The sequence below is a fragment of the Neolamprologus brichardi genome, chromosome 11, assembly GCF_056152115.1.
Source record: "Neolamprologus brichardi isolate AB-2024 chromosome 11, ASM5615211v1, whole genome shotgun sequence".
Classification (NCBI taxonomy): Eukaryota; Metazoa; Chordata; class Actinopteri; order Cichliformes; family Cichlidae; genus Neolamprologus; species Neolamprologus brichardi.
The window spans coordinates 8,243,933-8,257,430 of NC_142114.1; the positions used below are offsets into that span (position 1 = coordinate 8,243,933).

Here is a 13,498-nt window from a genome sequence, read left to right on the forward strand (position 1 = left end):
ACATTATAACCAATCTGGTCCTTTATCCCCACTTAAAATATTTTTACATAACTATTGTAATATTTGCTGCCATTTCTGCTGTCCTCTTGGCCAGCTTACTCTTACAAAAGACATTTTTAATGTTAATGACATTTTTTTAACTGCATAAATAAAGGTTACGTAAAAGTCACTGCCAAAAACTGATTGCGGCTTCTACCTTGTTACACTAATGTTGTTTGTGGCTCAAGATGACTTTATGTCATCCATAAGGGATGCATTTGACATATGTTTCACCAGGGGCGATTTTAGCCCAGTTTTGGAGGTGCTTCAGCACCCCCAAAATGAATCAAAGCACCCCCAAAGATGTCTTACTTTTTTTGAAAATATTTGCTGTTTGTGGGACACACTACTAAAAGTATAAAAAGCATACAGTACTTAATTGAGATGGAACATTTTAACAACAAAAGTATAGATAACCCCTCCCCCCTCCCAAAATGATTTGTTCCAGCTTGGCTCTCTCCTACTCGCTCTAGCGTCGTTGCTGCCAGAGCGATGGTGGCTGAGACGCAGCGGAGCAGAGGTGGAAGTGCCTGGCTTAAAACAGGACATATTAGCTGCATTTAACTTTCAGTTATTCTTTATATAGTTAGGTAGGAGTCAGACCATGTTTCTTTTTAACTGAAAAACATTACACCAGGTAACCTGCGGTTTTGAAAATAGGGCTGCCACGATTAGTCGACTAGTCACGATTACCTTGACTATCAAAATCATCGACGACTGATTTAATAGTCGACGAGTCGTTTGAAGCTTTGTAAGATCGCAAAAGACGCAGGAACAAGTAGTAGAATTTAAGAGTGTAATAACGGACTGAAACAGAAGATGGCAGCACTGCATGTACAAGGATGCCAGCTGCCGTTAAACCCCGAAGAAGAAGAAGGAGCTGTGTCCCAGAATTCATAGCGCAGCCCAGCTCAGTTTCCAACAATGGCGGCAGCTAGTTAGTTTTAATATTACTCTTATTATTCTTTCTGGGTCACAAAATAAACATTTAGCATATTTTCAGGCGAGAATGTAGCTGTGTAAACCTCAAATATCTGCTCAGTTTATCAAGACACCACATATTTTCTTGTCTGTTACCCACTAGCTCGATAGCTAGCCGGGGGCAAGGCTCACTAGAGCCGTGAGAACACCGGACTCCGGCAAATCGTTTTCAAACCCACTGCGGTCTTTCGCTACTCAGGTTAAACATATATAAGTCACTTAGATAACTTAAAAATGTTATTGTTTGGCTTTTTTTACTATTTTATTTGTTCCTGAGTAAATCGGTTAGGCTGAGATTAAAGTTATAGTTTTTACACAGCTGAATAAACGTCAAGCAGACAACTGATTATCAGAAGTGTGAGATGCTCGAGAATATACTCCGGTGTCCTGTTATATTTTAGATAACAATGAGTTTATTAAACTTCACCGAAACAATCTGCAAATTTCATTAAAATTTAATAAACTATAATCTTGTCTTTATTTTTAGTTAGCACATACCTTAAACACTTAGAGCTGTAAGCTAATGATAGTTATATGAGAGCAGATGCATGCTGGTGCAATAAGCTGTACGTTTTACGTCCAATGGATGCATGATCTGATTAGTCGACTAATTGCAAAAATAATCGGTGACTAGTCGACTATCAAAATAATTGTTTGTGGCAGCCCTAGTTGAAAACGTGTTTTCCGACGATGTTTGCTCGGTAGTAAAATTAGCGATATTTGACTGCCCTGTTGATCTCATTGAAATGTATACAGCCTATTTAAAATCTAAAACTTAACATTGTCCGTAGCCTGCTGTTGTTACCACTGTCCTGTTTGAAATGTAATGAGAGAAACTGGTTATTTTGCCATATGTGCATGTGCTGATATTGAACCCAAGGTACTAACTAGCTAACTGACTGGATGTCCATTAACCTTATAACTCCTGTTGTGTGTGTGTGTGTGTGTGTGTGTGTGTGTGTGTGTGTGTACAGATTGTCAGTCCAAAGAGGGAGAGAGGAAAGAGGGGAACATGAGGACAAAGTACAAGATCAGGAAGTACCAGTTAAGAAAACAGACAGGGAGTACTAACAGGCAAAACAGGAACTGTTAAACTGGCAAAGAAAAGAAAGACAAACAACTAATACAAACAACTCATACAATCTGGAAGTTGTGTTCTCCCTATATTAAAGCTGCTATACAGAATCTGCAAAACAAACTGGGTTGTCAGCCCTGGCACTGCATTACCATATTGAGCTTCAGTCAGAGGAAGTCACGGTTGCCAAAGACTTTATAAAGCTCAAGAGTGAGGCTGGTGCCATTCCAGATATGTTAACATTGTACAATCTTCTGGATAATCGGATCTTCCCCAAACTGAAAACTGTTATTCAGGTTGCCCTAACAAACCCAGTTAGCAGCTGTAGCTGTGAAAGGTCTTTTAGTGTCTTGAGTCAGCTCCATACCTGGCTGAGAAGGACCATGGGTCAAAGCAGACTCCAGCACCTGGCTGTGATGTCAGTTGAGAAAGAGATGCGTGAGAGACTTGACCACCAAAATGTGATAGACAGATTTACCAACCTCAAGGTGAGGCGACATGTTAAAAGAAAAGAAAAAATCTGCAGAGCCATAGTAGTATCTGCAGTAAAGATATTTTCATACATTGTATCAAAGGCCAAGTGTCTCCATTTTCTAATAATATTTTGTATATTTCAAGGACTCTTCTATTTTTGGAGTGTATTTTTTATGTATCTGTATTGTATTATACATACACTTTAGAAGTGAATCTCTGTCCAAAAAATGCACACAGTTTACTTTTTACTCACTATGAGCACCATTCATCATTTTTCCCCAGTAATTAAGGTTAGGATATGTTTTTTTTTTTAAAATTCCAATCCATTCTTCTTTGGCAGCATTTTAATAACCTTGATCAGATTTGTTGGTTTTGTTACATCCATTCCATTCGCTTCCGCTTATCCTTTTCAGGGTCGCGGGGGGCGCTGGAGCCTATCCCAGCTGTCATAGGGCGAGAGGCAGGGTACACCCTGGACAGGTCGCCAGTCTGTCGCAGGGCTAACACACAGTTACAGACAACCATTCACACTCACATTCATTCGCACATTCACACCTAGTGACAATTTGGATTATCCAATTAACCTATCCCCACAAGCTGTATGTCTTTGGACGGTGGGAGGAAGCCGGAGTACCCGGAGAGAACCCACGCAAACACGGGGAGAACATGCAAACTCCACACAGAAAGACCCCAGCCTGATGTTGGAATTGAACTCAGGACCTTCTTGCTGTGCGGCAACAGTGCTAACCACCGTGCCACCGTGCTGTTTTGTTACAGACTTTTCAAAAAAGTGTTTTGCTATTCTTTCAAAAATGTGGGGATTAAATTGTGTTAAAATGTACAAAACAGTGATGTCATGTTTTGTGAGGACCCAGGCACAGAGAGACTTGATGAATTTAAGAAACTTATGATTTAATAAAGAAATTTGCAGACTTGCACAGAGAGGGTAAAATTATGATGACTGATATGCCGTTGTCTTCATGTTGATGAAGACAACAGACGATGAGGACAGGGAGGAACAGGGGTTTAAATGCACCAAGGAGGCAGTCAGAGAGAACTCGGGACAACTGGAGGCATTTAGGGATGCAGGGACTGACAGAGACGGGGAAGAAGTCTCATTGTGATGAGTAAAGTTTACCTTGCCTGGATGGGCAGCTCTCTGGGTGCTCAGCACCCCCAAAGCTCTGATCCTAGAATCGCCCCTGTGTTTCGCATATTATAGGCCAACACTTATAGCAGTTTAAATACAAGCAATCAGTTTTTGGCAAATACCGGAAATCAGTTTTTGGCAGACAATCACTTTTTGGCACAACAACTGTTGTACAACAACGGCGTACAATTCACTCGCGAACCTCATTTATTTTCACCCTCACCCGCAGACTCTGCGTACTCTGTCTGACACCACTTACACAGATAAATGCGCAGGTGTAGCGTCTATCGTCAAATATTACCGTCACAAAGGTTTAGTCATCAGTTTTCTGTGAAGTAAAAGCCGCTTGAGTGTTTTACAGAAGCTCACACCTGACTTCTATGGCGTTATTTTTGTGCCACTATTCTGAGCGCACGTAAAAAAAATTTGAGCGCACGTAAAAAAAAATTGCAGGTGCAAGTGTTGCATTTTGAGGAGAAATTTATTTTGAGCGTACAAAAGCTGAATTTGAGTGAACAAAATTCATTGCTGCGTGCAAAAAACGTATTTCAGTGTTTGCGCTTATCCATATACACACACAATAGCACCCCCTCTCGCTCAGTTTTTTCATTTGCGCTTGCTCGCAATGTGTTGCTTGCGCTCACAACATTCTCTGCTTCGTACGCTCAACTTTCTGTACACCGTTATAAGTGTGCCACAAATCCAACCAATCACAGACTTGGTTTCAAAAATTCTGATTGGCTCTTACGGTCTCCAATCAGCTCGCTAGCTACTGCCTTCCGGAAACACTGTCCACTCAGCCTCGCTTCTTGCAGATCGAGGGATTTTTGATTTACTCTGCAGCTAAAGAAGAGATGGCAGAACCAAACAATGGCTCCAATAATACTACACCACAGTATCAGGTGAGTTTAATTTTTTTTGTGAATTTAGTAATTTGCTGTCCTTTCTGTTTAATATGCTGTAAAATTGTAGTTACAGATGCAGCTGTAGAGTTTAAGCTAGCCTTATGGGTAATTACCAGCGTAGTTGTCTTACTGAGGCAGTGTATCCTAATCATGTTTTTTAGGGTAATGGTGCAGTTGAGTCAGCAGTAAGAAATCTGGTGTCTTTGCTGCTTAACAACATATCCACAAATCCTTCAGGGAGGCCAACAGAGAATGGGCAGCCGGAGCCTAGAAATCTGACTATCCAGCAAGAGATGACAAGGTTTTTGCTTTTTTTTTTTTTTTTTTACTTTTTGCAATCTTTTCTGTTAAAGTTATTTGGTTTGTGGATTTATCAACATTGATTTTTAAATTAAAATGTGCTATTAAGGACTGATGTCATATTTAATAACTTTATTAAACAATAACCCTTATGTTATGCAACACTGCATTTTTTAAACTCAAGCATTTTCATCCCACAGATCATTTCCAGGATATTTCAAATCAAACTTGAGGCGTGGTAAAAAGAGATGTTTAACATCTACTAAGCAGCTTGTTAAGGCAGGCAGTAAGACCACAGGCCTCAGTTTTTATTTGCTGTCAAAAAACACATCCTACACACCTTTGCCAGCTGAGGAGCTTGAACTCCTACAAGCTGGCATGGGGAGACAAACAGTGTCTCTTCCAGAAGATGGTGACCATGCAGAGGTAAGTTTGTATAGTCAGTATTAAAATTAGTCATTGGCAGACGCATTTAGCCTGAATCATATGCCACAGTCCATTTAGTGTTCCATTCTGCTTAACTGTGTTTTTAACTAAGATTTCTAGACTTCTGGAAGAAACCTTTCCAAAAATGGAATATCTTTGTGGAGGATGGCTCTTGCATAAGGCAACAGGTTTGTTGTTAATTCAGTTTTTATGTGTGTTTTTGGCATTCTTGCGTGCTCATACTGCATTATGATTATGTAGTTGATACTTTTGCTGCTTGATTGTTTATGCTATCTTTCTGTCAATAAAGGTGGCAGTGGTCGACGAAAGCTCACTGTAATTCCACTTGAAACAGAAGGCTATTCTGTCAAAACACTGAAAGCTGTGTCAGGAGGTGGCAAATCCACTTTTTACATAGTACCTCTTCAGGAAACATTAGACACATCTCCTCTACCTCCCGACTCACAGCACTTTTCAAAGATGCCAAAGAAGATATGTTACCAGTGTAATGAAGTTATGCCTCTGCAGATGCTTGCAGTACACATCAATACGTGCAAAGGAAAATTCTCTCCTGATGAGACTGATGATGATGAGGTGAGACAATTTTGATGAAATCAAATTGAGCAATTTTGATTAAATAATATAGTATCACAATTACTGTTTTTTGATTCTGCAGGAATCTGAGTTATGCATTGTGAAAAGCAAATGCAAGGTAAACCTAGCACATTACTAAAAACCATAGTAACTACAATGAATTTTGTATTGGTAATGATCTTTTTCCCACTATGCATAACATGTACCCCTTTTTTGAAATTGTAGGTTATTTGTCCAATATGCACTAAGGACTTTCCTGAAGATGAGATCACAGTCCATGCGAGTCTGTGTGGGGATAGGTAATCTATTTTCAGCCGTTTATGAAAAAATGTTAATCAGTAACAGTCCACGCAAACATATGTAGTTTTTTGTTTTTTTTTAACTTTGTTTCGTCAACAGCTTTCAATGCATGGTGCCTGAAGAAAATGACCAAACTACAGGGACACCAGCGCAAACTTCAGTATGCACAACAGACAGGTACTTTTTGCTCTATTATAGTTCATATACACACTATTATGCAGAACCATTTGTTAAAATTATGTGTAAGATCTTTTACACAATAACTGGGGTTTAATTTCATATAAAACATTTTATGATCACACTACTTTAAATTATTGTTAAAGGTTGTTGCACAGAACATGCTGCAATAATTTCTAATCATGTTTAAAGTGGTAGCCTCTTTTAATCTAAAGATGATTATTTTTCTTTGAGAACTTAGGATGTTTTCTACACTGTTTTTGTTAAGCGTGGAAGATGTATTGCGTTGCCTTGAACAACAAGTCGACACCACAACAGAATTTAAGTTGTGTGTGGACAGAGAAGACCTTCCAGACAGAGGCATTCTCCAATGGCAGAGAAAAAAAGCTGCATCTCCCACCAGTGTTCTTAGGGTGGTTTTCATTGGAGAGGCAGGTGTGGATACAGGAGCACTTAGGAAAGAGTTTTTGAGTGGTGAGTTGCCTATTACCTGTTTTGTCCTAGTGTCAATAAATAATGGATAACTTAAAAATGCGGATATTTTTTGTATGAAAGACATGATTTCAGGTATTGAAAGCAGATTCTTTGAAGGACCTGAGAACAAGGCCAAAAACCCCAAGTATTCTCTGACCGATCTTGATAATGAAAACTTCAGGTTGGTTACATACGAGCTTTGTGTATCACATTTAATACACATCCGATATTTTTGTAAATGTTACCTGAAAATGAATTATAATCATTTGTCTACACAGAACTGTTGGTAAAATAATTGCAGTCAGCCTTGCCCAAGGAGGCCCATCTCCTGCCTTTTTCAAAGAATGGTGCTACAATTTCCTCTGCTCAGGAGAGCTGGATTTCAGCTGTCTGTCTAAGGAGGACGTTGCAGATGTGGAATCTTCCCTGCTCATCTGCAAAGTGAGCACCTGGTTTAGCTCTGGCACATGATATATTATGAGTATGGTGTTTTTAAACACTTTTAACCTTCTGTATTTCCTCTTTCACATTATACATTTCCAGGTTGAAGATGCAGCAGACATACAGTCTCTGATGTTGTGGGCTGATGAAATTGTCAGCTGTGGATACACAAACCAGATAAAGATGGATAGTAAGGAAAGCATGATCCGGTAAGGGAGAAAAAATCAGAGAGATCATTACCCCATCCCCCCATCCCCAACTAGTTTTTCATTTTGTTTTTTTTTTTTAAGTGCCATTGTCTTACACTCTACAACAAGACTGATTCCAATGCTACAGCAGCTCAGAAAGGGCATGGAACTGTATGGTCTTGTGAACCTGCTGGCTGTAAATCCTGAAGCTTGCCACAGTTTGTTTGTTCCTGGGAAAATCCTCAAAGTAAGTATTAACATAGCAGCTTCAGTCTGATCCAAAGACAGTCCACTTATCTGTACTGTAGTTATCCTGTATTTATTTATTAGTTTTGAATGAATAATATATCTATAATATAATCTACTTTATTTCCTTATTTACAGCCAGATGCTGATTTCATTATGATGAGCTGCCAACCACATTTCAGTGAAAAGGGGACATCTAGGGAGAGAACTGAGAGGAAGATCATAAATTTTTTGCAAGATTTCTTGCAGGAGATTCAAGTATCAGGTACTACATAGTATTCGCTGTATATACCTATAGTATTGTATATATACACCGTATGCATCTGTTAAATATTTTTGCTTTAACATGCAGGGCACTAGAAAGTATTCTTAGTTGTTAATTTAAAACATTGTAATTGCTTTTTATTTAGAAAAGACTTCAGAAACATTTTCAAACATCACAGATGGAAACACAGGCGGTGCAGGTGGTGAAAAATCAGAGTCTCTTGCTGTCCACCATGTGCTCCAGTGGATGACCGGCCAGTCCCATGTTCCCATCCTCCCTGATGAAAAGAGACATTTCAAAATAACACCTGTAGCAAGAATTGTATGTACAGGTCACGACCGTGTGACTCAGAATGTTCCAAGGGATTAATTGTTCTCTGAAGTCCCTCCAGGGTTTCCTCATCCAGTGGGCATTCAACTTCAGGAACCACAACTGTACTGTTAGATTCTTCTTGCAGTACAGCACTCTCCCAGTCAATGCCTGGATCCTGAAGCTCAAATCCACAAACATATATAATAGTCATTATTCCAGAATATATATATATATTTATATATTTATATATATATAAATACTTTTGGGAGGAATGTTATTTTGTGTAAGCGTTTTTTCCATTAAATACAACAATTTAAAAAGAATGCCTTTGTTTTCATGTTCTTCTTACTGTAATTTAGATTAGTGGTAATTGATAAGCAAGAATGTATAAAATCACCAGAAGCATCTCCCAGATGTGCTACAAGGGTTTAATTTGTTAATTTTAGAAGAGCAGAGTTAACTGCTAACTAAAATTTTGAAATTCAACATTTAAATTTAAAAAAAAAAAAAAAAATCAGATTATGATCTGGTACCTCAAGTCTCTCGCCCTCGTCCAGCTCTTGTAGATGTCCCATACACCAGAGCTGTTCAGGAGTGAGACCACCTTCTGTCCTGAGGGGATGATTATTCCATCCTCCAACAAAGGTGACAAGATCTGCTCGGAGTCGAGGGACAAAGATGTAGTGGACACTAAAGAGATGAATGACATCTGAAATGTCAAGCAGGCCTTCCTCCTCGAGTGAGTGAAGAATATCATGGTACTTGCTAGTGACTGCAATCCAGACATCACGCCAAAGTCGTTCTACTCTGTAAATACATTTGAATTTCAGGTATTTCATGCTTCAAATCAATATCAGAACTGCTACAACAACCTACCCATGCAGTCAGTAATAATATAAAAAACATCAAAAGACTAACCTCTGATTGTGGACACTCTTTCCAGATATGAAACTCGCTCTCCCTGTTCCTCTTGTGGCAAACATGAAATGTGCAATGTCCAGGTTTTCTACTCCTTGATCTGCCCTAACCCTATGATAAAAATACATTTTTAAGGAATTTTTAAAGTTTTCTTTAATGAAACTTGTTGCTGGCATATAAATTTAATCAGGGCATAAAACCTTGATGGCAAGCCGTGAAGCTGGGCTGATCTCAGGAAAAATGAGAATGCAGTTTTTGCCCTGTTGTTAGTTGCTGCATCCAAGTACAGGACCTGCAGTAAAAACAAATGGAAAATTAAAGATCTGGTTTCAGATCATGTATAGTTTTCAGTTAATAATGCAGTTTCATAATAAGTGTTCAAGGAATATTTTACGGTTCTATGTTCATAACCATAATTCAAAGCTTGAGTAGTCTATACATCAATATTGGTAGTACTTATCAAAAAATGAAAATGGCCTTTTAGTTGAACCTTTTTTTGTAAAGAACTGATTATAAATTTTTAAAAAAAATTGCAAATCGTCCACTATGTTGGCTTACTGAATAATTGATGTTCATAAAAAATAACCTAATAAAGCTCTCATTTCAAAACTACCAAATATTCTACATAACAGTTGAAATTTTACCTTCCTTGAGTAGCCATCCACTCCACCAAAGATCACAACATTGTACCTGTTTCAGAGGGAAAACAATCTCACTAAGGCTTGATTTGCAGAACATGTAAGACATTGAAAATACATTTTTCAGTATGCACACTTGCCACTGACTTAAACTGGACACTTGTCAGGTGTGCTGAAAATAATACCAACATTTTTATATGTTTATAAGTTCAATGAGACTAAATATTTTAGTTCTCTTGTCATGATTTTTTTTTTTAAGTTTTCTGGAGCACTTACCATATTATGTGTTGATAGGCTTGTTATCATGGAAAATATTGATTTACAAAGTGTAAATAATTGCTCAAGAAAATTTACAATTAACAATATTACTGGTTATCTTACACATCCTGTAATACTTTTACTCAATATTACTCTATCAAATGTTTTTTTAAATATTATAAATACACTGAAAGACCTATCAGATAAAGTTGATTAAAGCAGATTTAAAGTATAACGTGCATCTTTCTGCCCAACTTGTGTTAGAGCTATATGAGTGGGTATTTTACCTTATTAGCTTGTGATTTGTGTCTATGTGGACCAGGGAGAGAGGGCCTCGCACCGAGTAGCTTCTTCGCACAACACAGCCTAGTTCTGTGATCCGTTTGAAGATCCCTACAGCATCAACTCGATGCATGGAGGCCATCATTCTCCACCACTGAACACGGAGACCCATAGAAACCAAATGTCCTTGAACCATTCGATAGCCAGCATTTGGCATCTGACTTTTGATAGCCGATATGATGTTGTCCAGCTCTTGGTCATTCATTGTGCTGTATGTTCCTCTCACAGACAAGTCAAATTCTTGCATCCTCCTGTAGATTGTTCTTCTTGAAACACCAAGACATTTAGCAATGCAGCTGACTGGCAGCTGAATGTCCAACAAGTTCTTGAGTTTTTCTCTCTCTAGTACGATTTTGGGGTGGCCAGGTCCCAGACCAACTTCTGTTTCCAGTTCAATAATGGCCACAGAGCTGATGTTAATTTCACACTGAACCAGATGATAAACGTTTTGTAGAGCCTCTGTAATCTCTGACAGACCGCCTATTTGCTGAGAGAAAGATTCAAACAGAACAAGCTCATGACGAGTCAAGAACTCCAAATAATCCAGATTTAGTGGTTGTTGGTTTAAAGCAGCTTCCAGTTTAGAAAGGAGTCTATGCATCATTTGCTGTCTCAGTATGTCCTGTTAAAAGCAGCAAATGGACAAGTAGTTAGAAAAATACAATGAAATGATGTATCTCAGACAAAAATAAACAACCCATAAAACAAACTACATGAGGTACATCATTTTTCAAGTTTGCATAGTTTGCAAATTAGCTAACGTCAGTTATCAAGCGAATAATAATGTACAAAATGATTTTATATTACTTACATGTGGCCGGGACATGCTGTTTTCGTGCTGCTGTTCAGTATTCGACGACATAAAAGAGAGCTACTCAAAGATAATTTGGAAAAATGAGTCAGTTGGCATGGTTGTATGATGCAACTACATTACACCAACAATAGTCTTAAAAAATAATATGTTTTAAATTAAATAATTAAAGATATTATCCGCAAATTGGTGTTTGATAGAGTTTAGCTGGATTTAGCTACATTTCGGACAGTGTTTCCGGAAGGCAGTAGCTAGCGAGCTGATTGGAGACCGTAAGAGCCAATCAGAATTTTTGAAACCAAGTCTGTGATTGGTTGGATTTGTGGCACACTTATAACGGTGTACAGAAAGTTGAGCGTACGAAGCAGAGAATGTTGTGAGCGCAAGCAACACATTGCGAGCAAGCGCAAATGAAAAAACTGAGCGAGAGGGGGTGCTATTGTGTGTGTATATGGATAAGCGCAAACACTGAAATACGTTTTTTGCACGCAGCAATGAATTTTGTTCACTCAAATTCAGCTTTTGTACGCTCAAAATAAATTTCTCCTCAAAATGCAACACTTGCACCTGCAATTTTTTTTTACGTGCGCTCAAATTTTTTTTACGTGCGCTCAGAATAGTGGCACAAAAATAACGCCATAGACTTCGGGTATGTAACAGCCAGGACGTCGTCGTCTTCAAACTTGAATCCCTGAGCAAACTCCAAACTCTCATAAGAGTGAGTTTCCTTGGGCATAATCAGTCCGTGATAGTGCAGGTACATCTCCTCGGAAATCGACATTTTTCGAAGTATGCAGAGAAAGTGTCGCTGTCAGTAACCTTCGCACCTCCCCGCCACGTTCACTCACGGTGGGAAATCACAGAGGAAGCGAAAATGCAAATCAAACAGTAAATATTTACTTTCCTCGTACCCAGTGCTTGATTCCTTAAACATCTCCAAAGTTATTTATTATGTTACTTATGACCTCAAAATTACTATTCAGACTAATAGCAATTAACTGTCCCACAATCTTGTCGAATAAAGTAATAGCCAGATTTTAAAGGGGGGCGTGAAGGCGGCACGTGATGGCGCCGTATTTACAATTAGGTTTTGTTCGATACAGCAAAAAATATATATATATATATATATATTAATATCAGGTCAATACAGGGGCACTATCGCTGATATTAATACCGATACTGATATTTTTAACTTATAAAGCTTATGTAGAGGAGAGACGTGTGTTGTGAGTTATGAGATAAAACATCAGCAATTTGCAAACACATTTCAGTTACCACTAAATCACCCAGGGTTTACTTTCCCAAATACTCAGTTAACCCACCTTCCAGCTTTTCATTGATTTTGAATCTGGGTTTTTTTTTTTTTTTTGGAGACCTGGAATATAAATGTGTCTGCCTCCAAAGCACTTTAGGGCAGCTTAAAGTTATAGACATGAAGGTTCAGAGATTTTTCATAGTGCATGTTTGAGGTATATTTTTTCCCAAATGATAATATATTTATCACAATTCAGTGGGTTTCATACTCAATTTAGCAGATATAAATAACCTCTCCCTTCGAATATTTTCCTGTATTTTTTATTCCACCACCACACCATACACTTTCTTGGCAGTTTTTCTCAGCACATACTTCAGTCATATTGCAGACTTCACCACAGTACAGAAAGCTAACTTGTTTAGCCTGCACTAAACTGTACAGCATTTTAACACAACCTCTGAGTAAGACACAGTTAGCATACTTCAATTTGTTTTTTAAGACTTTCACGACACATTTCTCTGCACCACCGTCACATACATGTTTCACTTTTGACTTCCTCCTGGTGGTTAAGGATAGATGCTCAATGAAGATGGTGATGTTTCTGGTTCTTGTTCATGTGGCTTCTCCTTTGCAGAGAGACAGGGCTTTAACCTGAATTTGTGACCTGTGTTCACAGACAAGGATTTCTAGAAGTGCTCCTCTACCCATCCCATAGTTTTCATGACAGAAACCTGGTTTTTATGCAGTACTGCCTGAAGATCAGGGGCCAATGTTAATTTTTAGCATTGTTCCTGGTTCTTAGTGCATTTTCCCTAGTACGTATACCTTCCAGAAAAAAAACCTTTGTATTCCAAAATGCTTTGATAATTTCCAGGTCTGAACCAAAAGACCCTTGTGTTCTTACTAAATTAGTCTTGGCTGTATTTAGT

The 13,498-nt window shown here is 38.4% G+C and overlaps 3 protein-coding genes across 6 annotated transcripts in view; 1 reads left to right on the plus strand and 2 right to left on the minus strand.

Annotated features, from left to right (window-relative positions):
* LOC148100477 (sulfotransferase 2B1-like) overlaps positions 1-12,176 on the minus strand; it is a 31,871-nt gene extending 19,695 nt beyond the window's left edge. For 2 of the 4 annotated variants that reach the window (XM_087848076.1, XM_087848075.1), the window contains exon 1: positions 11,958-12,176. In XM_087848076.1, coding sequence (XP_087704202.1) covers positions 11,958-12,095 — 138 coding nt within the window. In that variant the 5' untranslated portion in view covers positions 12,096-12,176. Of the gene's footprint in view, positions 1-2,462; positions 2,595-11,957 lie in introns of those variants that run through there. The other 2 variants (XM_087848074.1, XM_087848073.1) reach the window with 1 other exon arrangement.
* LOC102797685 (uncharacterized) lies at positions 4,105-8,813 on the plus strand. Its single transcript, XM_087848078.1, has 15 exons — positions 4,105-4,621; positions 4,786-4,925; positions 5,125-5,350; positions 5,463-5,538; positions 5,661-5,944; positions 6,027-6,062; positions 6,170-6,243; positions 6,344-6,421; positions 6,690-6,895; positions 6,977-7,076; positions 7,174-7,336; positions 7,439-7,545; positions 7,627-7,771; positions 7,909-8,035; positions 8,181-8,813. Exons 1-15 carry the CDS (start codon positions 4,574-4,576, stop codon positions 8,402-8,404), a joined length of 2,034 nt encoding a protein of 677 aa, XP_087704204.1. The 5' UTR covers positions 4,105-4,573; the 3' UTR covers positions 8,405-8,813.
* LOC148100478 (uncharacterized) lies at positions 8,591-11,916 on the minus strand. The gene is made up of 6 exons (XM_087848070.1): positions 11,315-11,916; positions 10,449-11,125; positions 9,910-9,955; positions 9,466-9,557; positions 9,266-9,376; positions 8,591-9,154 (listed from the first exon to the last, which is right to left on the minus strand). The coding sequence occupies exons 1-6, from the start codon at positions 11,363-11,365 to the stop codon at positions 8,830-8,832; spliced, it is 1,302 nt and encodes a 433-aa protein (XP_087704196.1). The 5' UTR covers positions 11,366-11,916; the 3' UTR covers positions 8,591-8,829.
* Positions 12,177-13,498: the final 1,322 nt, after the last annotated feature.

Bases quoted from the DNA above. Each gene is read 5' to 3' on its own strand.
- LOC148100478 (XM_087848070.1), bottom strand. From the start codon at position 11,365: ATGTCGTCGAATACTGAACAGCAGCACGAAAACAGCATGTCCCGGCCA. The intron at 11,126-11,314 runs GTAAGTAATATA...TGCTTTTAACAG, and splicing joins ACAGCATGTCCCGGCCACAT to GACATACTGAGACAGCAAAT. The intron at 9,377-9,465 runs GTTTTATGCCCT...TTTTTATCATAG, and splicing joins CTTCACGGCTTGCCATCAAG to GGTTAGGGCAGATCAAGGAG.
- LOC102797685 (XM_087848078.1), top strand. From the start codon at position 4,574: ATGGCAGAACCAAACAATGGCTCCAATAATACTACACCACAGTATCAG. The intron at 5,351-5,462 runs GTAAGTTTGTAT...TTTTTAACTAAG, and splicing joins AAGATGGTGACCATGCAGAG to ATTTCTAGACTTCTGGAAGA. The intron at 7,546-7,626 runs GTAAGGGAGAAA...TTTTTTTTTAAG, and splicing joins AGTAAGGAAAGCATGATCCG to TGCCATTGTCTTACACTCTA.